Genomic DNA, 22601 nt, shown 5'->3' on the forward strand with positions numbered 1-22601 from the left:
GCCACACAGACAGGAACCGGTTTGCAGCATCCCAGAGTGAAGCTGGACTGATTCAGGTTCTCGGTTGCTATAGTGACAGATTTCCCTGTCCTTGTCACATGCTGGCCTACTCTCTCCCTCCTGCTCCAGCCACATGCTTGGCTAAAGCAGCCTGCTGTACATGCAAGACCACGCAGTCGCCACACATGCACATGCTGCGAAAACAGACCCACAGGTAATCTGATTCAGATCAATCTCCATAGCAACCCAATCTTTAGTCCCTAGATCTTAGCCTGTCGGGTCTATTTATAGAGCAGCTGCAGCGCTCCACCCCCTCCGCTCCATCACCAAAACTCACGGCATTGCCCACACTACAAACCAGCTTCGCCCAGGCACAAGGACTGCCTGGAGCCAACGCTGAAACATACCCCTCCTGGCACCTGCAGACCCCCCAGCTAGATGACAGCGTAGCACCTGCAACATGTTAAACGCCTCCCAGTCGCTGAGTTTTCCATATCCATGAGTACCACAAATATCAGAAGTCGTTATTGCTCACGGAGAGCTGAGCACCAACAGCAGCTGACAAAATCCGCTTCTCCAGGTACACACAGGATGCTCCCACAGACATCCACTGCAGCTGCTCCTTTAGTCTTGTGCAAAAAGGACGTGCAAAGCGTGCCCACACAAACGTGCAAACCTAACAGGAACTTGCAGGCAGCAGCAAACACAAAGGGGTGTTTCACCCATTTCACCCAGCAGTACCTGCCCCACAGAAGCACAGCTGTACCCATCAGCAGATATTTGAAAACCATGCAGCTGGGACATCCATCTACTAATTGTTTAAAAAAAAAAAAAAAAAGAATAACAAAAAGAAAAAATGAAGACCGAGGCCTTGAATGAGCCATGATAAGCACGTCAGAAAGAATGGTATGCGAATACTGTTATCCATTTTATTCTATTACACTCTTGGGGAAAACTATCAACAATAACCTAATGCGGGGGAAGCACACACTTTTACAGTACTCTGCGTGCTAACAGGAATGAGATGACAGATTTTAGCCTCAGTCTCAGTTCATTTTGCACCCTTCAATCTAGGTTAAAGACCTTATTCTCCTCCCTTCCTTTACTGCCTGAAACACCTCTCGTGATCCTCCCTGCAGCTTCTCATAGTGCAGGGCACACAGAGCACCACTCACCATCTTCTCACAGAACATAAATTCCAGCATAAAAACCCTCTGTCAACCCAGCCAGTTCTCCTGCTCTACACTGTTTGAATTTAAATTCATCTTTTATTTAAAAATAATCTCCAGAGATTTGCATGAGAGAACAGTAACACAGGAGCTTTGGCTCCCTGCCCTTCACTCTTTTCAAGTCCATCCTTTTTTTTCCCCTCCTTAGGCAACGTCACCATCACAAAATACAAGAGCCTTCTCATCTATTTCTATCTCATCACCTTTTCATCGATCCTCACAACTCCAGTAGCAGCCGCTAACCCACTTTGCAAGGGGCAGGGGGAGGGGGGGAAGGCAACCCAAAATCTCAAAACCTACGCAACGCCCCTGAACAGAATTAGCCTCACCTTCTGCAACCACTATAGCAGTACCTTCTTTTCCAAACCAGAACTGCTTTCAGCTCAAGTTTTGAGTGAGAAACTTTCTCGCTGCTTTTGACCACAGCCTAGACCCCAGCACCCATGAGATGCTTCCATTCCCAGCCCTCTGCCCAGTTCCCATTTGAGAAGCAGGCCACAGTTCCCATAACGCGGGCACCAGCAGGTTTTTTTCCAAAAGCCAAACACTGCAAATGTACAGCCGTAAAAAATTCACAAGAGAACAACAAAGGATGTGACATTTAAATTGAGAGAACTGCTGGATGCAGCTGCAACTGCTAAATTATTCAGCGCTCTCCCTTGCCACGGCAAGCAGCTCAGAGCCAGGAGCTCAGAGAAGAGACTTGTACAAGAGGACAGCAGGTAGAAAAGACACACCGCAGGCAAACAGCGAGGAGTGCACCAATGACCAGTGGCTTCTCCTCTCACATAGGCTTCAAGCCATTCACCTACTCCTTTACCAGGTGACCATGGCACCACCACCACCACCAAATACAGGCACATTCAACTCTCCTTCCTGGAGATGGGCCACACAGGGACAAATGACAGGCGTGCCGGGATCCTGACAATAAATTCCAGCCATTTATAAGGCAGAAAAGGGGGACACACACAACCAGTGTGGAAACACTGAAACTTTGCTCAGGATAATGAGAACCAGAAAATAAAAGAGAAGCATTTGAAATAATCGAGTTACTTGGCTGTTGTTAGCACCACAGAACTGGTACTCGGAGACTCACATCTGGTTTGCCTCATCTTAAAAACACTCATCCTGTCTCCCCGCGTGTGCCACCTACCTTGTTACTCCTTCCCTCTACACACCTTCCCCTTCTCTTCATCAACACTGCGGAAGATCAGAAATTCCTACTCTCAAACTGATCCTACTATTAATTTTGGTGATAACTCATAGTACCAGATGGTCTAGCAAAGAAGAAAAAGCAAAGAGAAAAGCCCATTTTCTCTCTGCTAGAGCTCTGGGATGTGGGAAGCGCGCATTTGGCAGACTCACCCACACGTAAACATTGGAGGAAGCAAGCTCGGAGCAAAGAAGGGATAGGAACCGCCTCAGGCAACTGTTAGGGCCAGCGAGTGACAGAACAAGGGGTCCCAAGAGGACCTTCTAGACATCAGCAGTCACCAGCAAAGGAGGGAGGGAAAACACAACACCTGCTGCATATGTCTGAAGACTAATGAGAGAAAGAAGGGAGAAACAAGGTGGCCTAGAGGAAAGAGCAAGCATGCCCAGCTCATAGCTCCAGCAGAGCACAGTTTAACTGTATCAAGCGGAAACAGATACAGACACAGCAGCAGAGTGGCCCAATGCTCTTGGGTGAAGCAATTTTGGTGAATACCAGTTTAAATTCTTAATCATCTTTATCACAAAAAGCGCTCCTCTCCTCCTGCTATGTGATGCAGCGGCAGAACTCCCCATCTCCTGCCACAAGGGTCTTTCCAGAGCAAGTACCATATACCCAGGCAAGCAGAGATCCAGGGAAGCTGATGTCAAAGCTACGTAAGAAGATAATCAAACATTTGATATTGACAGTGGGAAATTCAGTTAGAGTATAAAGGGAAGCAGGGCACAACCATGGTGCTGAACTCGCAGACGTGACAAAGAAAAGGAACAGATTAAGAAAAAAAAAAAAAAAAAAAAAGGCTGCTCTGCTCATAAGATAACACCAGTTCCTGGAGGTCATCAGATACATTACCGTCCATCTGGGTATCTTTGTCCCCTGTGTAAAAAAACAAGGTTCATTTCCTGATTCTCACAAATACCACTTAGAACAACTGTTTAGAAATTAGCTACAAATAAAGCAAAAAGGAGAGATCTGACAAACATTGCAGGATACATCAAAGGCAACATGATGACCAGCCCTTTCTTGAGGACTGCCACAGCTGTGAAATACTGAAGACTGTGGAAGAAACAGAAAAGGATGAAACTTTGTTCCTTGCTGCTACACTGATGCATTATTTCTCACAGGAACCTGGAAACGCAACAGTCTCTCATTTAACCGCAATGCCTAGGAACACAGCACGAGAACTGCCTCACATAGGCAATTTAGGCAAGCAGCACTTCTTACTTTTAAATCACCGCGAGGGTCCTGCTAGTAGCAGTGATTAAAAGTAAACACAACCCCTCATAATTCAGTGCTTTCCGGGCACCAAAAGGCACAGCCTCCCCATTTGGGAGTTCTCCGGTATAAAGAGATTTTAGAACTCCTGGCAGCATGTGGGTCATTTCTTCAGAGATTTGCTGGGTTTGGGGTTTCGGTTGGTTATTCTAGTTCCAAGAGACAAATCAAGAGCATGTTTCTTAGTCATCAACAGTGATTTTCATGTGGTCGTGACAGGTTTAAAGGCCTCCAGACAGAGAATCTAATCACTCTAAAATTATTTTCTAGCTCAGACAACAGAGCAAAGACCAGCTGAATTATACAGGCTCAGTTACAGAGAGTGAACAGCAGGTCATCGTAACAGTTTTTCATCGTTCTTGAGGTGGAGGAGGAAAAGCAGCAAATCCTTCCATCATTAAAAGACATATCACAATTATGCCACAGATTAACAGATTATCCCACTAAAAAACATTCCCTTCTAATCGATGCCTAATGCTGCTCATTTTTATTTCACTTCGTGTCTCGTTAGGTCACTGACGACACTTTTCCTTCATGAAAATTTACACCTTGAGACAGATGGAGATCGTTTAAACTGGGGAAGTGATATTAATCTTGCATATCAAGCTCTTTCATTCTTGTTTCTAAATCCTTTCTCCATTGCTGCAAATCCCCAATCAGTAGCTGCATTCTGTATTTTCCACTAGTGCGTTGAATAACTACGTCAAAGCCTTTCTGCTAAGGGGCTGCCCGGAAATTTAACGCAATATATCTTAAATGCAGGCACAACAGGGCCAAAGGACATTTGCAGGAATTAATCTGGGTTGTAACATATGCATTGCCTGTCTCCGATTCCTTCCTAACGGAAAGTAAGTAAAACATTGAACTCTATACTTGGTTTTAATAAAAAAGTATCAATTTCCATCTTGTGGGCATGATGGCACTGCCCACCTAGTTAAAAAACTACAGTGTGAAATGGCAGCCAAGTCACTAAATTTTACATCATTTGTTATCCGCTCTCATGCACTATATCTCTAACAGTATTTTTTCCCCGAAAAAGAAAGTTATTTCCATAATAAACATATATGGGAAGAAGTATCAGAGAAAATCTATTAGCTCAAGTGCTGTAAATTAAAAACTGTGACAAGACTCATTCTCTTAGAATTCAGCAGTACTTCTGACTTGCTAACTTAGCACCAGAAATTTTCATAAATATTTGATTTTTCAACTGACCTATCGCAAAAGATACTAAATAGACCAGACTGAACATCTTTCCAGAGGTATGTCTAGTACATCCCACCTACACATAACTTGAATATTTGATACGGCTTGAGGTGAGAGGGAAAAAGCTATAAATGATGAGCCTCTGTGCCCCCCACCCCAAGCCAGATAAAATCAAAGCCAACATTAATTTAATTTAGGAAGATGATACGAACAAGCGCTTTAGTAAGACTTGAGATGCACTGATGCCTCTACCATTTCTACTGAACCATCAGTCCTGATACTTTAAAAACTAAAAAGCTACTTTGTCTAGGTGGGCAAGGCTTACTGTTGAAAATCATTGAAACTTTTATTTCTCTTTCTCCAAAATCCTTCTGAAACAGACTGAAGTTGGACTTCATTACATACACATCCTGTCTGCTTTCGAAAGTTACAGAATGGTATCAAGGTACAAGAAGAGGTTTGTCATCTAGACTATTTACTTTATGTTTTACTATGAAAATGTGAAACTAGAAGGCCTATTTTTTTGCCACTTGCTACACAGGCTTTAGTTCACCACCATTCCTGGCTTTGGCACATAACACATACATCATCAAAACGTATCTTGGCCATATTATGCAATTTGTACGGAAAATATTCTTTCAGTGCATTTTCCTTTTTGTCCATCCAGTAAAACTAGAACTGTTTTAAAAGTAGCGATGGTATGGAAACCAATGCAGTAGGACTCTAACGCTTACACCTTGAAAGCTGTCAATTTGGTAAAAACACAGAAGTCCATACTTGCAATACAATTGCAGCACCACAGGATAGGCACGTACAAGATCTTTTAGTGCAGAGAAGGCTGTATTGTTTTTCAAACGCAAGTGTTCTAGAGACTTGCTGATGATTTTGCATTTTATTAAACACACAGTAAGATGCTTAATGAGTGTATAATTAATTCCACGGTACATTAAATCGGGTCCAAGAGCCATGTATCTTCTAACAACAGAACAGTAAAGCAAAAGAACTATTTTTATAGCTGGAATGATCGATCAGGATTACATAACATGCTATGAGGGGACAGCCAGATCAGTTCCTGCAAAAACTGTATTTTAGCTATGTTAGATGTCTCGGGTGCTCTCTCTGATGTGTCAGGATTGCAGATTTTCATTAGTGCTAAAAACAGCAAGCACTTCTTGTGCCCATCCAAAACAGCTCCCAAGGTTCAAGCAGTGTAAAGTCCAAAAATGGAGACACTTCCCAAATAACCTATATTTGGATGACTTTGGTTTGGTTATGTGACCCACAAGACACCACAATACATCTTCCCTCCCCTTGCTTCTGTCTACCAGTAACATCCTTTTTGCAGATAAGTGATGCTGCAAAGAGCACAGCAAGGACACTTGAGAGCATACCAACAGAAATGCTGACCCAGAGTTGCACTGAACGTAGAGAAAATGGCTGGCTTGCCTAGGGAAAGCACAACGTATGGCCAGATTCACAGTTCTACCCCATCACCGTGGGGCTGCGAATTTATAATTTATGTTATTCTGTGTATGTCAGAAAACAGTGTGGTATGCGGGTGAGTTCAGGGAAAAAAGGGAGGGAAGAAAGCCAGGCAACAAATCAGTCTCCTCCAAGGCTTATCATTTCTCTAAGCACTTCTTTATCATGACTCCACACAAACAGTAACGCAGACCAAGCTCCCTCCCTTTCCTCCGCCTGAAAATAAAAGTGAGCAACACAGCAAGGTGGTGACACTCTTTTCTAAGTGGAAAATGCTCTTGATTTATAGCTTACTTCATCAGAAGCTGCCTAGTATAAAGTGGATTTCCTATTCTATTGTCTTGGGGAGTAACAGGATCTGCGGTTTGCAAACCGAGAAGTAAAAGCACCTTTCCAGCCACATCACTGCAGCGATCCCTTCACGAAGCTGCACACCCAGCCTCTTCCAAGGGGGCCAGTCTGCCCCGCGCCTCCCCGCACCTGCCCTAACCGTCCTGCCCGCCTCCCCCGGGCAGGCACCGAGGAAAAGCCGCCGGGAGGCCGGGCCGGGCCCTGCCCGCGGGCGCCCCGCTGTGCGGGAGGGCGCCGGGCCCCGCGCCCTCGCACCCGCCGCCGGCCGAGCCCCCTCCCCGCCCGGCCACGCCGCCATTTCCAGGCCGGCCGGGACCGGCGCCCCGCGGTCCCCCGCTCCGCTGGAAACCCGCAGGCGACCCGCCCAGGGGCCGCTGCCCGCTCCCGCCCGGAGATCGCTCCGCCACCGGCCGGCTGTCAGCAGAGCCCCGCGGCGACAGCCAGGAGCGGCCGCGGCGCACGGCGGGACGTGGAGGCGAGCGGCCCCGTGCCCCCCCCCCCCCCCGCAGCCAGAGCCCCGGGAGGATGGAGCAGCGCCCGGCCGGCCCCGCTCCCCGGAGCGGCGGGCCACCACCTCTGCCCCCTCCTGCAGTGACCTTGCGGAAGGGCTCGCCGTGCCCCAGCATCCCCGGGCGGCTGCGGCACAGCCAGAGGCGGGCGCGGAGGAGGCGGGCGCGGAGGAGGGGGGGGCCCTACCGCCAGCTGTCCGGCTGCGATCACCTCAGGCAGCGCCGGCCGGCCGGGCTCCGCGCTCCTATGCCCGACCCGCGCGTAGCGGCGCCGGGGCAGGCTCCCCGCTTCTGACACGTGCATGCAGGCACACGCACCCCGCCGCCTGCGCGCCGCCCCGCACGGACACGGACGCCGCCCCCGCGCCCGGCCGGGCCGGGCCGCCCCCGCTCACCTGCGCCGCCGCCGCCGCCCCCCGGCCGCTCTGCGCCGCCCGGGCAGTTCCGCATCGAGCACCGGGAGCGGAACGCGCCACCGCCACCCGCAGGGAGGGAGGGAGGGAGGAAGGGAGGAGCGGGGCGAACCACTCGCACCGACGGCGGGGGGGAGCCACCGCGCCAGCCTCCCGCAGTGGAGCGCTGCAGCCGGCTCCCGCCGCCGCTCCCCGGGAGCGGGGCGGCGAAGGAGGGGGAGGCCCCGCCGCCGCAGCGGGCGCCACGGTCGCGCCTCTGGGCTGGGCTTGGGGGAGCGGCGAGGCCGCAGCGCCGAGCCCCGGCCTCCCTCCGCCGCCACCCCGCTGCCCGCGGCGCCATCACGCTCAGCTGTTGCGCGGGCCGGTGAGGGGCAGCCGGCAGGCTGGAGGCAAGATGGCAGGAGGGGAAGAGGCTGCGGGGAGGCAGCTCCCCCGAGCAGGCCGCGGGAGGGTCGCCTGGCACGTTTCAGCCACATCAACCTTTGCCTCGCAGCAAAGCCCGGCCCCAGGCAAGCAAGGCCAGCGAGAGCCGCAGGGATGAGGAAACGCTGCCTTACATCGAGGCGATACAGCGCGGCGTGCTTTCACCCCGCGCCCATCGAGCTCCTTGCCGATTTGCTACCAGCTTCACGGGATTACAAGAGAATTTGGTTATTAAAAGCTTGAGATACAGCTTTTTTAATTCCTCCCAAGCTCCTACAACTCAGTACACTGCACAACCAAATCCATTTATTAACAAAACCAAAACTACCACAAGTGTCCCAATCGTTTTGAAAAAGAAATAACGTATTAAGGTGCAAAATAGTGAAATACTTGATTTTATATTCCACATCTGTACTCTGCCCATCGTTGGGGAATTAGGATTTCAGAAACGCACTCATCTTTTCTTCCTCCCCCCATTGATCTGAATAGATGGTGAGCAAACACGGCTGCTGCGTCAGGGCAGAGCCAGCAGGGAACACCTCCCGAGATCACAGCTCAAGCAATCCATGATTTCTCCAGCGGCCAAGTTAGCAAAATTAATTTGAAATGGATAGGGTACGGAGACTTAGAGCAGCAGGGCTGAGCCTCAAGCCTCGGTAGCATTTTGCAAATATAAGAGTACAAAGTGCCGCTGATCTCAAGGAGGGTTCTTCCCCACACCTGCTGACTTGAGCTCCCTGGGCAAGGAGAACCTGGGAAGCTGCTATAAAACAAAAAACTAATTCTGTACTGATTTGCACTTTTAAAAAAATGAGAACAGGAATATGTAAACAAAAAGCTTGTATTCGATATTACATGATGATGAAAAGGGATGGAGAAGCAAGAGCAAGGAAGATCACCGTTTTCACCACTGCCATCAACAGCAACGTTATGGGTTGTACCTTGAAGATACCTCAAATTTACAGGCAGTTTTCCTCTTCAAATTAATAAAAATGAGATACAGCTCAAAATGAAGAAAATGAAGCTAAAAATGAAGCTGCAGTTTCATTGCCGCTGCCTCTTCTGACTGTTGACAGCCTCATTGTTTAGCAAATCCTTGGAGCAGGGCCCAGCCACCCTCTAATCCACCCAGGGCTGGCTTGCGCTCTCGAGCTTTGCTCATTACCCCCTGCCTCATACCCTGCTGCAGCCTCCTATAAGCCTATTCCTCTTCCTCTGGTTCAGTAGTTTCCAATGTAAATTTTCTAGAGCAAGGCAGAGGCTTCAGCAGAGCAGCCTGTGGTGCGGAGCCTTGCTGAATTGACAATCGCTTTCCTTTCCCATTGCAGCTGGGGATCTTCAAGCACTTCGGAAGCAGCTCTTGCGGCACAGCTCTCTGCTTCCCCCCTTCTACCCTTCCCTTCCAAGGTAATGCACGTGGACAGCTGTTCCTGTTGCTTCCCCACGCCGATCATTTCAGATGTACTCATACCAGCTGTCAGCTAGGATCCTGCCAAAATCCACTCAGCAGCCAGGGGCACACTGGACTCCTATTTCAATTTTGGTGAGCCACAATATGCAGAAAATGGAGTAGAGCACGTGGAATAAAAGGGTTAAATTCTGAGTACAGCTGTACAAATCAAGGTGAGGTACGTATGGATAATTCATCGTCTTCATGACATGCACTTAATCCACTTCATGTATCTGCCAGCTCTGGTACACAGCAAGGTGCGTACCAAGCTAAAACCTTATAGTAGAGACCCAAAGAAACTGCCTGGGGTTGCACCGCTATTTCTTTTTCACCACATCTTGCTTCTCCCCAACCTATACACCCACTTTCGTATCAGCTTTGAGCTTCCTGCATCAAGAACTTATTCCACCCTCCTCCAGTCTAATGACGGCACATCAGAGAATGTCAAAATCCTGTATTAGGCTTTATTCTTTTATATAAACATTAACATTTCTCAAACAGATTAGTTAAAAATACAGATTTAAACAAGAATTTTTGCAATTGCAATGAGTTATAAAAAACAACAGATTATTTTACAGATTGTTACAAGTGCTTTACAAAGGTGCAGAGTGAAGGCCAGTGGCAGGGGACCAACCTCAAGTGCAAAATGGACACGATACCCTCACCACGGGCATAGCGCTCAGATACACAGCCAAAAAAAATAACCCAAAAAACAAACAAACAAAAAAATGAGCCATGTGAACCTAGGCTCTTGGGATGCTCACCGGGCAAGCAAACATAGACCCCTATGACAGAGAAGACTCATGAGACCAAGCTACCGGGATACTTAAGGTTACATCTCTGAGATCAGCCATAAGATGTTGTTTCTTGGAAAATAAGGAACATGTTTTACAACAGTATATTTCTCTTCTGTCAGACAAAATATTGCTGTAAATCCTAGAATACTTACGGATGTGGATACTTAAGAACTTGGGGCATAAATCCAGTGTGGATCTCACAGTACCCAAAGTGAAGAAAGGATACAAGACCCAAGTGTCCTTCTAAAGCAGTTAGCACTCCTCATACAGGAGGGACCTCCGTATCCCATGACCATCACTAAAACCTTGAGCAAGTACCTTGGAAAGACTTTGGCAAAAGGAAGAAGACGCAAGTGGATCTGTTTACACCCAATATTCCTGCAGCCCGTGATCTGAGTCGTGCAGCCCATAGCTTACGCAATGCCCACATATTTCACTAAATGCAGTGTGTCCTCTCTCCTTGGCCGATACGTCTTCACACCCACCTTGGAACACATACCACATGCTCCAAATTCTTGGAAGTTTTTGAGATCCTTCCACCACACCTACCTTGCCTAGGTACCAGTCCTTCCCACCTATCTTCCATTCCACCCCTAAAGATAAAAATCTATGCCCTGATTTGTTTTGAACTAAAGTTTTCCAGCTGTTAGCAAATCAAAGGTAAAGTGAACCGGCTGAGAACCACCATGAGATAAAACTGCGATGTACTGCGTTAAAAAAAAAAAATCTACTACTTTATGCCTGACATCTTTCTGATGTACAAATGTTCCCTACCCAGAGGGCCTCCCTGTTAGACAAAGGGCACTACACATTAGAGGAATTCTTTTTCCAAAAGAGGGCCAGAATAAAAGGGCAGCTCTAGAGATGAAGTCTCATAATAAAGAAATAACAGTTACTTCTCTTGGAATCGTTGTAAAGGGCAGCACATACAAGAGATTTTATTTATAGGAAACCCAGTGAAACCCCTAGAACATCCACATTGACTTCCCTGAGCTCCTCAGATCCAGGTACACTGGGGACCCTGCAGAAGCCTTTTGAGCTGGGTTACTCTCAATAGAGAGGGTTTGGCAAGTTCCTGCAAATTCATTTTCATAATCAACAAGAGAGGAGAGGATCAATGCGCAAGCCCTCAGGACATGCTTAGAGAAGAGAAAGACTCTGAAGAAAGAGGTGTATGTGTGCAGGGGAAAGGTCTTCATTTCTACCGTTTTCAGATGTTTCACGTTATTCCTTTGGGGTATGGGCACTACATCGAAGCCAACCCCCCCATCTGATCTACCCCAGCTGCCTCCTGCATAGTCTCATGAAAACATTGAAACCCCAGGCTCATCACTCCCTGAACTGCCTATAGCCCAGAGTTCAGTGCTTTGGAGAGGGGAGGCTGGCTTCTCGTTAGCAAAGGCTGGGAGATGGCATTATGTCAGCACGTCAGTGCCCTGGGAGCATGCGGTCACTCATGCACATCCCAGATTTCTGAAAGCAGGGGAGGGAGTTTCTTGTCCTGCAGCCGAAGGGCAAACACCTGTTCGGAGTGGACACTACTTAGTGTCCGAAGACTGACCAGCTTCATTAACATCCGTGGAAACATCAGGCGGTCCTGCAGAGTCAGACAAATAGACAGCTGTTAGTAAATTCACACTAAAACTTCGTTCAAAAAAAAAATTACCACACCAGACGATGCATTGTAACCACAATCCTGACTCCCTCTAAACCTGTCATTCTCCAGAGGCGGCAGTGTGGAGGAATACGAATACTACACCATACCCCAAAACTCCAGACTTTCCATGCTGGCTAAACTACAGAACATGATACACAGCAGGCTGTGACAGCTCACAAATCCTGCATTTACAGCTGCTACCAAACAGCCACAGAAGGGGAAAGCATGACAGTACAGGCAGCAAGAGACCTGTTACAGACAGTACTGCAGGAACTGTTCCTGCATAAACACAAAATCAGTTTGCATCATCGTTGGAGATGTTCTGGTCAGGCACTTACATTTGGTCTGTTGATGCAAATGTAAGAATGAAGGGCTTCCACATAGGTGTGCTGCAGCCTCTCCACCAGGGACTGGTCCTGCACATTCGGTCGGTCTGCCAAAAAGCAGGTTAGAAGTAAGCAGATTGCCACAGGCAGCTTCACTGGACTTGACATCCCTGCCTAACCTCAGTGCCTCAGTATGGTCTCTCCCCAAAACCTCATCTAGCATTCACCCAGCACAGCTGGGAGAGTCACCCATGACTGCAGCAACTCTGTCAGTTTTCTGTAACAGTTCTTTCTCAGTGATGTCTACTGCAGACAGGGAGTCCGACCTGAATCCTAGAGAGGTGGAAGGCTAGGGAGACCAAACGGCACTATGAAAGCGTGTTTGGTCTCACATTCCTGTCCCAGTGAAGGTGAGAAGCTGCCCATTCAGGAGGAAATTGGAAAGTCTCTTCAGCAGCTGAGCCAGTTAGAAAACAGGAACAAAGGAAAAAAAAATTTCATCTTTCAGGTCACAAGACAGAAAACATAAGTAAAGAGTAGAGGGTAGCTTCTTTGCAAAGCCCTGTCCTGGCCCAGAGCCATACTCATCTCGCATGCAGAGTATCTTTATGTGACCACTAGATGTCACTCACGCCATGTGGCCTGCGTCACACCAGAGTACTGCTAAGTACATTAAGGAGACAGTAAAATAGCAATTTCTAAATGAGGAAGACAAATATTGGCTGGTTTTTCTATACACCTGTCCTGCAGTGAGGAATCTGATTTCCTCTGGAAGTGGCACTAGAAAATTCCGAGTATAATGAATACCCTAAGCAGAAGTAGTAACACACTCCCTTTATCACGAGGCTGTATACACCCTCTATTACTCCTCTTCAGCTTGTGACCTTCCTTAACTCTACTTTCTTTGCCCTCTGACTCACTGCTGCAGCTCTTCAGATCTCCCTGGCTTTTTACCTGCAGAGAAAATGTTGATCGCAATTAAAAGTGCATATTCAGCATCGTTGAGCTGTAGCTCATTCATTCCCTTTGAGAACTCAAAGATGGGGTTAATGAACTCAAACTGCAGACCTGCCACAAACAGAAGAGAACAAGGTGAGGCAACGACAATTGTCTCCTCTCTCTCCCCCTCCCTCTCATGGAATAAGCTGCCAGAAACCCACCACAGTACACCAGGGAGTAGGGAGGACAAGCAGGCAGGGAAAACCCCTTACATTATGTTCCAAGTGCGGCTGAAACCTCCCTTTACATCCCACCACTACTTGTGAGCACCAACAACAGTGGCTGAGGAGTCAGGTTCTAACTGTAAAATGATGCTATTTCTCGGTTTTCTTAGAGCCTTAATGCCCCACAGCACATTAGCAGGCAACAGCTAAAGGAACACAACATCAACTATAACTCTGTCAAAAAGTCAGAAGCCCACAAGTACAACAGCTACACTTCCCGCTCTCACACCATCACCTCCTTCAAACCCAGCAGCCCTCTTGCTTTCAAACAAAGCTTTAATCCCATGCTCCAGATTCATCTGAAGTCCGTCTGAGCTGAAAATACATAGTTCCAAGAAGTCTGAACTATGCCATTGCCTTCAGCTTAAAAAGCTGGGAGAGCTGAGGCAGAGCCTGACTTTGGCTTCCAATCACCTCCTTTGATAAATGCAGTCAGGCAGAAATGCATTGGTATTTATTGTCTTAACATTCAGAGGCCACTGTCAAATCAGGTCTCTTTATGCTACATGCTATATAATCATGCTGCAAATTTTAGTCTTTCCCCCAAAACAGCATCCAAGTTTCTAATTTCCTGTGGTGTCAGAGAAGGATGAACAAAATGGAGGGAATCTTTCTGGCTGCCTGCTTTTTGCCTTCCTAATAATATGAAGAGCGTCAAGGAGAAAAGTTGTCTATAAAAGCAATCTCAAGTATAAGTGGTTAAATAGCTACCCAAGGAATCAAAAAAAAAAAAAAAAAAAAAAAAATCACACGAAGGACAGCCAAAGTCTTGCTTTGAGAAATGTTGAAGATACACACTTCCTGTTACTTCATCTCAAATTACCGACACTCATTGCTTCTGGAAAAACAGACTTCAGAAATCACATCACCACAGACCATCATGGTGGTCTGTGACATGTCTAAAGCACTCTGCGGGGATCTTCAGTATAGACTTCATATCAACTGAAATGTCATCACACTTATGTCATCACTCAACGCATGCATCCAGATTAGCAAGTGATATACTCGCAAAGGAGAAAACACTGGGATTTGATTTGTTGTGATCTGATACGGCTCTACGACCACATGTCCACATCAGATCCCTACCAGCACAGAAGTTCACACCAACTGCTAGCCCTAGGTGCACTCTTACAAGCAAGATTTTCATGCTGTAGGAGTCCGAATTTTCCAAAGCAAGTTCACACCTAACAAAGAGACATGAACTGAGCTGGTATCACATGTTAAAAGGAGAAAAAAAAAAAAAAAAAAAAACACAAAAACAAACCACACACATTTGTGGGGCTATTGGTCTGGTCCTGTTCTAAATGTCTCACCTGACTTCAGCTTTAAGGCCACACATACTGTTTCCAGCAGCCCACGTTAAAAAGGAAAAGATGAAAGTACACAAGACAGAGGGAAGAAAGAAACACCTGTCTAATGCACCACCTGCTTTGGCGAAGTCATCCCGATTATAGCTCAGGTCCTTAAGAAAGGTGATGCTCTCAATCTCTGGATTGTAGCGCCGAGATGTCTCCAACAACATCACCTGAAACCAGAAATAGATATACTTGATTTGAAAACAGGAAAGAACGTTACAACATCAATAATTTGCTGAGTGTTAGAGCATCTCTGAAAAAAAAAAAAACAAAAAACAAAAAACAAACAAAATCCCTCCAAGCAGTTTCTCTCAGAGTGCTTAAAAATTCTAAGGTAAATTGTGCTGCGTCCTTTGCAGTGTCTGCTTCTGGGAAGGGGGAAATACCCGCTTACCACTACCAAGGCCCTTGCCTCGTTCTCCTCTATAGCCCTTTGCCAGTATAGCCTGGCACTGCAGTAATGGTCCCATAGCTGAGGTCCTTCAGCCTGCCATCCCAAAAAAAGGGATGGAACTCCAAATTTTTTCATCTCTGCTACTATGTATTGTGGTGGAGCCAAACTCTCACCTCTATGGTAGATGTTTTCAATAAAGCGATCTGATCTTCCCTGGTGAGCTCCAGGAAGCCAGGTAGTTGCTTGGCAAAGTCCACAATCTCTTGCACAGAGATAATTGCAAGTTCTGTAAAGTGAGCAAAACGCTGCTGCCTTGCTTCACGGTTATTAGGGTCAGGAACTTGGGGCCACGGCTGTGGGAATGGGAAGAGACAGCGTATATATGTGAAAGATGAAGCCAGGGCAGAAAGATGAGAAGATGAAGTGAACAGAGAAAGAAAGTGAGACACATCGGAACATCATCCTTTGCTATTATTTACAGAACTTTAGCCCACAGATGCAATGCCTAAAGTATCTCTGTTCTCCCAAATAATTCACCCACAACCCCAACTCCCCAGACTTCACTTTTTCTTATTTTGGATACACCGAAGGAGTTTTTACCGTCACTTTGAGCCTGTCTGTGAACGAGCGCTGATTGCACTGCTGCTGAGCGGCCACAAGCTTTTTTATCATGCTCAACTGTTCAGGCGTCAGTTTGTGGGAAGGGCTTGGCGGATTCGGAGGGTTTGGACGCACCACAACTGTCCGAGCCTGATCGTCTTCCTGCTTCTTCAGTTTCTTCAGTCGGATCTGTTCTTCAGACAGAACATCTAAAGCAGGAACAGCCAGAGATCAATCATGACATATGAACACACTGGAAACCACACTAAACACAGGGTAACATGCTGTGGATGGAGAGGCAGACATCACAGCTGCCTGTATCCGGTATAACCAAGTGTACACAACACAGACAGCAGGCAGTGATACTTATCATTTGTTTCTGTCTTTTTTTCCCCACTCTAAGTTGTTCCATTGCCTTTCTTTTAATCATACTGTCATGCGAAGTGTTCACAAAGCTCCCTTCAGGATGCCCTGCAGATCTCAGAAAGACAACAGCAACTTTCCCTATTGAGCAATTCCCCAAAATGTCATGTTATAACAGATTCCAACACGTGCTCTCTTCACATGCCATGGTGCGTCCATTGAATTTTATATTATCCTGCTGTTGTGTCTTTTTGCGATATTGCTAAATTAACAGCTTGGGTCATTTCATCTTACTCTTGGGAGGTCAGAGCCAATACTGGATGGAGTTCGAGAGTGAAAGAACAATTTTCTACATAGCCCATCTGCAGCAGACTGTAGAGTACTAACATACCACAAGATAAATAATGAAAGAATAGCTTTGCATAAAACATACTGAGGACCCCAAGTCCTTCAGAAGTAGGGCTAGTAGTAGTCTTCAGTCAGGAAGTCAAAGGATATGCCATTTAGATGTAACATTGTAAGGAATAAAACAACTCAGAGGCACGTGTTGTGAAAAATCCTACTGGACCAACTGCTCATTAGCTAATTTAAATACAAAAACCTGTTAATGGCCTGTAACTAACTTAACTGAAGAATTCACTGATCTGAACATAGAGGAGGTTTGGTGTTTAAGTCAAATCTGCAAAAACTATCTGCAAGCTGCATCCAAAAAAAGGAAACTACCAGATATATCCGGATTCAAGGATTATCTTCAACAGAATCATCCCATGAGTTAGTGACGAACAAAGAAAAAGCAGAAAAGGGACTGATTAGGGAAAAAGGCATCTTCAGGAACAGAGATTAAAAAAAATAAAGCTTGACTTTGCAAACAAGATTTAAAAAGTGCTGAAAGATTCTTTGGCCGTTTTTTATGCACAGGTAACAAGGAAACATGGCTGCTACACAGGAAGGCAGGCCCCAAAACTGAACAAGTATATGCCTGCACTTCTCAAAAGAATCATGTTAAACATGAAGACAAGAAATGAAGAACTGCGAGAGAGCATTCTGAAACAAACAGTCCACGGGATTGGAGGAAAAGACCAAGAAGATAGCACATTCAAGCTGAGAGTAACCTTCATCCCTGACTTCCAACAGGGGGGATGCACACACAGGTACACACAAAAATTACCATTTTGACAGCAAAGACATTCGATAAAACTACCAAATTAAGAGAGATCTGTAAGATTAGAGAATGCTAGTCACAGTGTTAGTTTAAGAAGGGAAGTCATTGATCCAAGTGATTACAGTCCCTCATCTTGGGACTCATGCACAAAGAATTTGTAGCTGAGTAACAAGTTACCCAATATTACTGAATCTTGAAAACTGCCTATGTGCAAGCTTCTACATCATGCTAAATTCAAAGCAATCTAAGTTACTTGGTTTGCCATGAAGGAACTATTTAACCTCATGGTTCACACTGGCTTGAGAACAATAAACTGGCCATGAATAACTTTAGTCTGGGAATTAAAAGAATGTTTCCAACTGTTAGTAGAGGGAAGTTCTGGAATGACCTTCCAAGTGAAACAGTTGAAGGAAAAAGCCCTCACTTTCTGTCAAGATTAACAAAGGGAATTTGCAGTGGGGATTAGTGTTGACAAGAATTGCCAAGCACTTGATAATAACAACCCGAAGACTCCTTTTGGCCTAATTTTCCTGAGCTGTCTTCAACATAAAACAATGAGTAAACACAGAAACACATTGAGGCTCTCTTACCTGCACCAGAAGAGTAGCAAGGTGTACAGGTAGCCTTGCTCCATAGCTTTTCAAATACATCTATTTTGTATCTCTCAGGAGCAGGGGGAAATGGAGCAAAGACAGCATATGTAACACTGATACAAACCAGTGTGACAAAGATACCGATAACATGTGTTACGTATGCCCTGTTTCATGTGGAAACAACTGAACAGCATGTTTTCCCGGTGCAGCTCAGTGGGACTTTCTGCAGAAGTATTTTTAGAAATGTTTCTGAAGTATCCTCTGTTCCTCACTGTTCTGGGTGCTGGATGTCAGAAAAGGAGACTTCATGCAGATTTAACATTAACCAAGCATCCATTCTGGTCAGTCTTGGCCAGAAAAGGGATGAAACCCAAACGCCTTGGCCGAGGAGGGCTGTTCCTGATATGTGAGCAGGAACATTGTTGAATATTCAGAAACAGCAGCCTTACGGCTCACGTGAGAAAAATGGCAGAGTTCACTAAAGGGAGCAATGAGATCGGGTCTGCACAAACACAGCTGCAGTGCTGTGGTGCTGCCCTTGACCTCTGTCGCAAGCTCACAGTACAAGGCAAAGGAAAGTCCCTGCTGTTCAAGGAGCATGGTGACCAACCTTGCAGTCCTGATCACAAGACAGACAGAAGCCTGAGTTTACTCAGTTGACAGCATACTGAAGGACACATAAATCTTAGTTGTGACTCTTTGATGATTCCATGAGTTCTTACAAGGAATACAGCGGGGCTGGGGTTCTCAGCACACCGGTGTTGTTCCATTAACAGCCTCACCTCTCCATGTGATCCCTGCTAAACTCTCAGTGACTTCCCACACACATTCCAGCATGCAGCCTGCATGGCTCACACGTGACCTCCAAACACTCACGCTGCCCCCTTCTTTACACCCATCAGCCCCCAGCCCACCCCCACATGCCTCCTCTCCCAGCACCACGGTGCTCTGCCACCAGCACCATTTCCTGCACTCACACTGCTCCCGCATGCCCGCCTCCTGGCACTTGCGCAGCCGGCACTCCTGACACTTGCGACGCATGTACATGTCCATCTCACACTTGCCGCCATTCTTGCAGACGTACTGTGCACCCTTGATGACGCTGCGACGGAAGAAGCCTTTGCAGCCTTCACAGCTCAGCACGTTGTAGTGGAAGCCGGAGGCCTTGTCCCCGCACACGCTGCACACTTCATTTCCCAGCATCTTAGGGGCTGGGCCCTTCTTCCGCTTCAGGGGGGGATTTTCTACCAAAACAAAGAGTACCGGGGGGGGGGGGGGGGGGGGGAATAAAAAAAAATAAAACCCACACACGAGGGAAGCATGGTGTTTGCAGCTGACTGCCCCATTCCTTACAGTAACCAATATCCCCACTCAAACCCACTGTCTCCCAAACATACGGATTAAAAGATCAAGTCTCCCATTTCACAGACTCTCCTTCTGGGCCAGTATATCTTCTGCAACAAACCAACTATTGACATAGTCCAAACAGTTTCACCTCAACTATATAAGCAGATACAGCTTCACGCTTGTTCCCCTCCAAAATAGGGTGAAAGAGCTAAAACACACTTAGACCAGATGTTCTTCTGCACTTCCCATCAGCAGGAGTGACAGTTAAGCTACCAATGTGAGAAAGAGCTGCAAAAAAGTTGAGCTGAAATCCAAGACTGTGCAGAAAGTAGTTTTCTCCAGAATTCACCTCCAGTTCTCTTACTTCTGTTCTCTGCATACTCATGCACAAGGATAAGGAAAAATGGTTCAGCAGTCAAATAGTGACAGAAAATCAGTGCTGAAACTGTCACCCTACAAAAAGCAGACGGAGTAGGCAATCCCTGTAACTGGAACACTTGGGGAAACTCTCAAGACAGAAGACAGCAACTTCATGGAGTTAGGGGCAATAAGCAGGCAAGCAGCACACTGCACAAGTTCTGTGAACCTTTGGAACCCCGAAGCCATCATTTCTTCCTCAAGAAGAGTGCTCTCCACTCCTAAAACTGAAGCACTCTCATACTGACAGTACATTTACTAAACCTTGTTATTCCATCTGAAACACAGGGCCTTCACTACTGCCTCACATTTCAGATGGTCTTGTGCAGCAGCTCCCAGTTCTTCCTATGTCATTCTGACAGATCTTAATGTTGTCACTGGCTGTGCACTCTGAAAACATCTTCGGTCTACTCCAACACGTCTCACCTTAAGCGCTCCAGCCAAATGCTTGCTGATGTTATTTGTGTATTCCCTCCTTACTAGCCATCTCTCTCTTCATTCCATTTAATTCTAGCCATGTTTACATCTGACACGTCCTTCTGCACAGCTCATAGTGCAAGTATTTGTCTGTATATCAGATATTATAGATTCTTCTGCGGCAGCTGTTCATAAAGATGACAAACAGCATGTCTTGCTAAGTCTCCAGATTATGTTTAGATATGCCTGGAAAGCCTTTACACTGGGGTTAATTCATAGGGATTGGTTTGCAGGACAAGGCTGCTGCATTTCCTGATCAGCATCAGGATTACAATGGCATGTCTCATTTTCATACGTATGGTTTATATATCTTTATCTTTACTCTCAGTTATTCTTACTATTCTACTAGAGTCCCTGAAATGGTAAACAGTCTTAGGTCAGCCTCAGAAATTATTATTAGTGTTCTTCACTCCATATTGGTTTTCACAGTCTTAAGTATCTTGGTGTTGATTTGCAATCTCATTGACTTTACAGAGGTCTGGAGGTCACTCATTTTGGCCTGCACTTCGCATTGCAGACAGGACAGTAGGAAAATGTCATCAGAAAGATTAACTCTCTGATATTCCCCTCTCTTGTTCTACTATATTTCTCTTCACAATATCTATTACAAAGAGGAAATTATGCAATACCTACAGTTATTTCAAATTATTTGGTCTTCCATTGCATATATATATTAACTGGTATAATAACTTTGCTGAAGCCTCAGATGATGTTCATATGTTTCTGAGGGACAGCAGAGTAATCCAATGACTTCTACAAGATGGATCTGTCCATCTTGTGGATTTCTTAGCTGTCTTTAAGACATTACATAAATGTCCAATTACCATTCCTATGACTGTTTTATTGAGACAGATAGGCTTATTCTTTGATCTATGCAAATTATTTTCCATCTCTGAACACTAATCACTTTAGTTATATAGCTTATTATTTTCATTTTCTGTAGTCAAAGATAACACAGAAATAATTTGAGATTTATCAAGCATGAATGCCATCTCTGCACCTTTAGCTCTCATTAGGGTCCTCCTTCTTTAGTAGATCCCCTATTTAATAATTTTTTCCACATTTTGTAGCTTTTTTTCTTGCATTTTTGTAAGGCATTTATCAATTGTTTTCTCTTCCTGTCCTCAAATCTGTTTTAAGGACTTTTATTGGGTAATACGTCTTCATCTTTCAACCTACTCTTTTTGTTTCTACTCTGCCAATGAGTCCTCATCCAATGTTCAGATCACCTCTTCTTTCTATATCAGGGATTGCCCATTGCCTCACTGTTCAACAAATACATTTATTTGTCATATTTTCATTACGTCGCCAATACTACGCTGGACACCTCACTTGTGCTTTCCTTTTTTTCCTGTTACCCCTCCAGAGATGTTATACTACGTGTTCTTAAAAGTTCGAAAGTGTAGGATTGTGTGCGTCAGCGGCAATTATAACTGCAAAATCTCAATTCTATTTCCTGATACTCTTTTACCTCAGTTAACCTCAGAAATGTGTAGAGGAAACTTCTACTGTCTTTCCATTATAAGAATCTACAAGAACCTATTATTTCTTTGCATCACTAACCCTTGTTGGATTGTCACCTGTAGTCAAGCTTTATTGTTCAGCAGCTTTTGATAAGGCTAATAAACAGAAATTCATTTTACTGCCACGGACCTAGCCTCTAGAAGGTAAAATAAGAAAAATATTCAACACATTTATCACCTGGATAAACCCAATCATCTTCAATTATCTATAACTGATTCTATTCTTAGACATTCTCTCCGAGTGCCTCGAGCATAGCAGAACTCACCCTACAATTTTGCCAAGTATCAATTCTGCTTGCAGCAGAAAGAACGGATAGCCTTTAGCTTGCATGGATTTAGTAAGAATTTTTCCATACCTGCATGCTCAGGGGGGTTCTCTGAGCCAGAGAAGAGCGAAAGCCCTTCCTCCTCCATCTCAAATACACTTGCCACCCTCTTCCCATGATCCTGTGTGCTGAGTTGAGTGGGACCCATGGAGGCCACACAGGAACGGCTCACTATAACCTCATCGCTGCAGCATTGTTACTGCCGAGCAAGGGGCCACAGGCGTCTTTCTTCAAGGTCTTTAATTTCTCTCTGCTACTGAAAGTCAGAAAGGAAGTACCTGTGGAAAAAACACAGATGCAAAAGAGGCAAGAGTTCAGCTACTGAGGCTATTAACTCCCAAATCTATTACAAGCTGCATCACAAGCAAGCTTCAAGATTTTATTTCCTTACTTATTAAAAGGGACAATTAACTTTGTTTTATCAATGTTTATGCTCTTGAAACACAATATTTTAACAAACTGTGGTAAAAGGTACAAAATTAGCACACCCAGG

At 45.7% G+C, this 22601-nt stretch overlaps 2 protein-coding genes across 27 annotated transcripts in view; both read right to left on the reverse strand.

Annotated features, from left to right (window-relative positions):
* The window catches only part of MADD (MAP kinase activating death domain), a 76317-nt gene extending 68516 nt beyond the window's left edge, over positions 1 to 7801 (reverse strand). For 20 of the 21 annotated variants that reach the window (XM_087746099.1, XM_087746097.1, XM_087746094.1 and 17 more), the window contains exon 1: positions 7658 to 7801. The gene's annotated coding sequence lies outside the window, so the exon portion shown is untranslated. Of the gene's footprint in view, positions 1 to 7449; positions 7584 to 7657 lie in introns of those variants that run through there. The other variant, XM_087746079.1, reaches the window with a different exon arrangement.
* A 2197-nt stretch (positions 7802 to 9998) lies between these two features.
* The window catches only part of NR1H3 (nuclear receptor subfamily 1 group H member 3), a 31016-nt gene continuing 18413 nt past the window's right edge, over positions 9999 to 22601 (reverse strand). For 5 of the 6 annotated variants that reach the window (XM_087746117.1, XM_087746119.1, XM_087746116.1 and 2 more), the window contains 8 exons: positions 22139 to 22386; positions 18996 to 19262; positions 15901 to 16109; positions 15474 to 15653; positions 14977 to 15076; positions 13283 to 13396; positions 12341 to 12435; positions 9999 to 11942 (listed from right to left, as the gene is read on the reverse strand). In XM_087746117.1, the coding sequence (XP_087602243.1) occupies positions 11796 to 11942; positions 12341 to 12435; positions 13283 to 13396; positions 14977 to 15076; positions 15474 to 15653; positions 15901 to 16109; positions 18996 to 19262; positions 22139 to 22256 (1230 nt within the window). In that variant the 5' untranslated portion in view covers positions 22257 to 22386 and the 3' untranslated portion in view covers positions 9999 to 11795. The remainder of the gene's footprint in view (positions 11943 to 12340; positions 12436 to 13282; positions 13397 to 14976; positions 15077 to 15473; positions 15654 to 15900; positions 16110 to 18995; positions 19263 to 22138; positions 22387 to 22601) is intronic. The other variant, XM_087746121.1, reaches the window with a different exon arrangement.

The sequence above is a fragment of the Nipponia nippon genome, unplaced genomic scaffold (assembly GCF_047370975.1).
Source record: "Nipponia nippon isolate SJK-2023a ecotype South Korea unplaced genomic scaffold, ASM4737097v1 scaffold_10, whole genome shotgun sequence".
NCBI lineage: Eukaryota > Metazoa > Chordata > Aves > Pelecaniformes > Threskiornithidae > Nipponia > Nipponia nippon.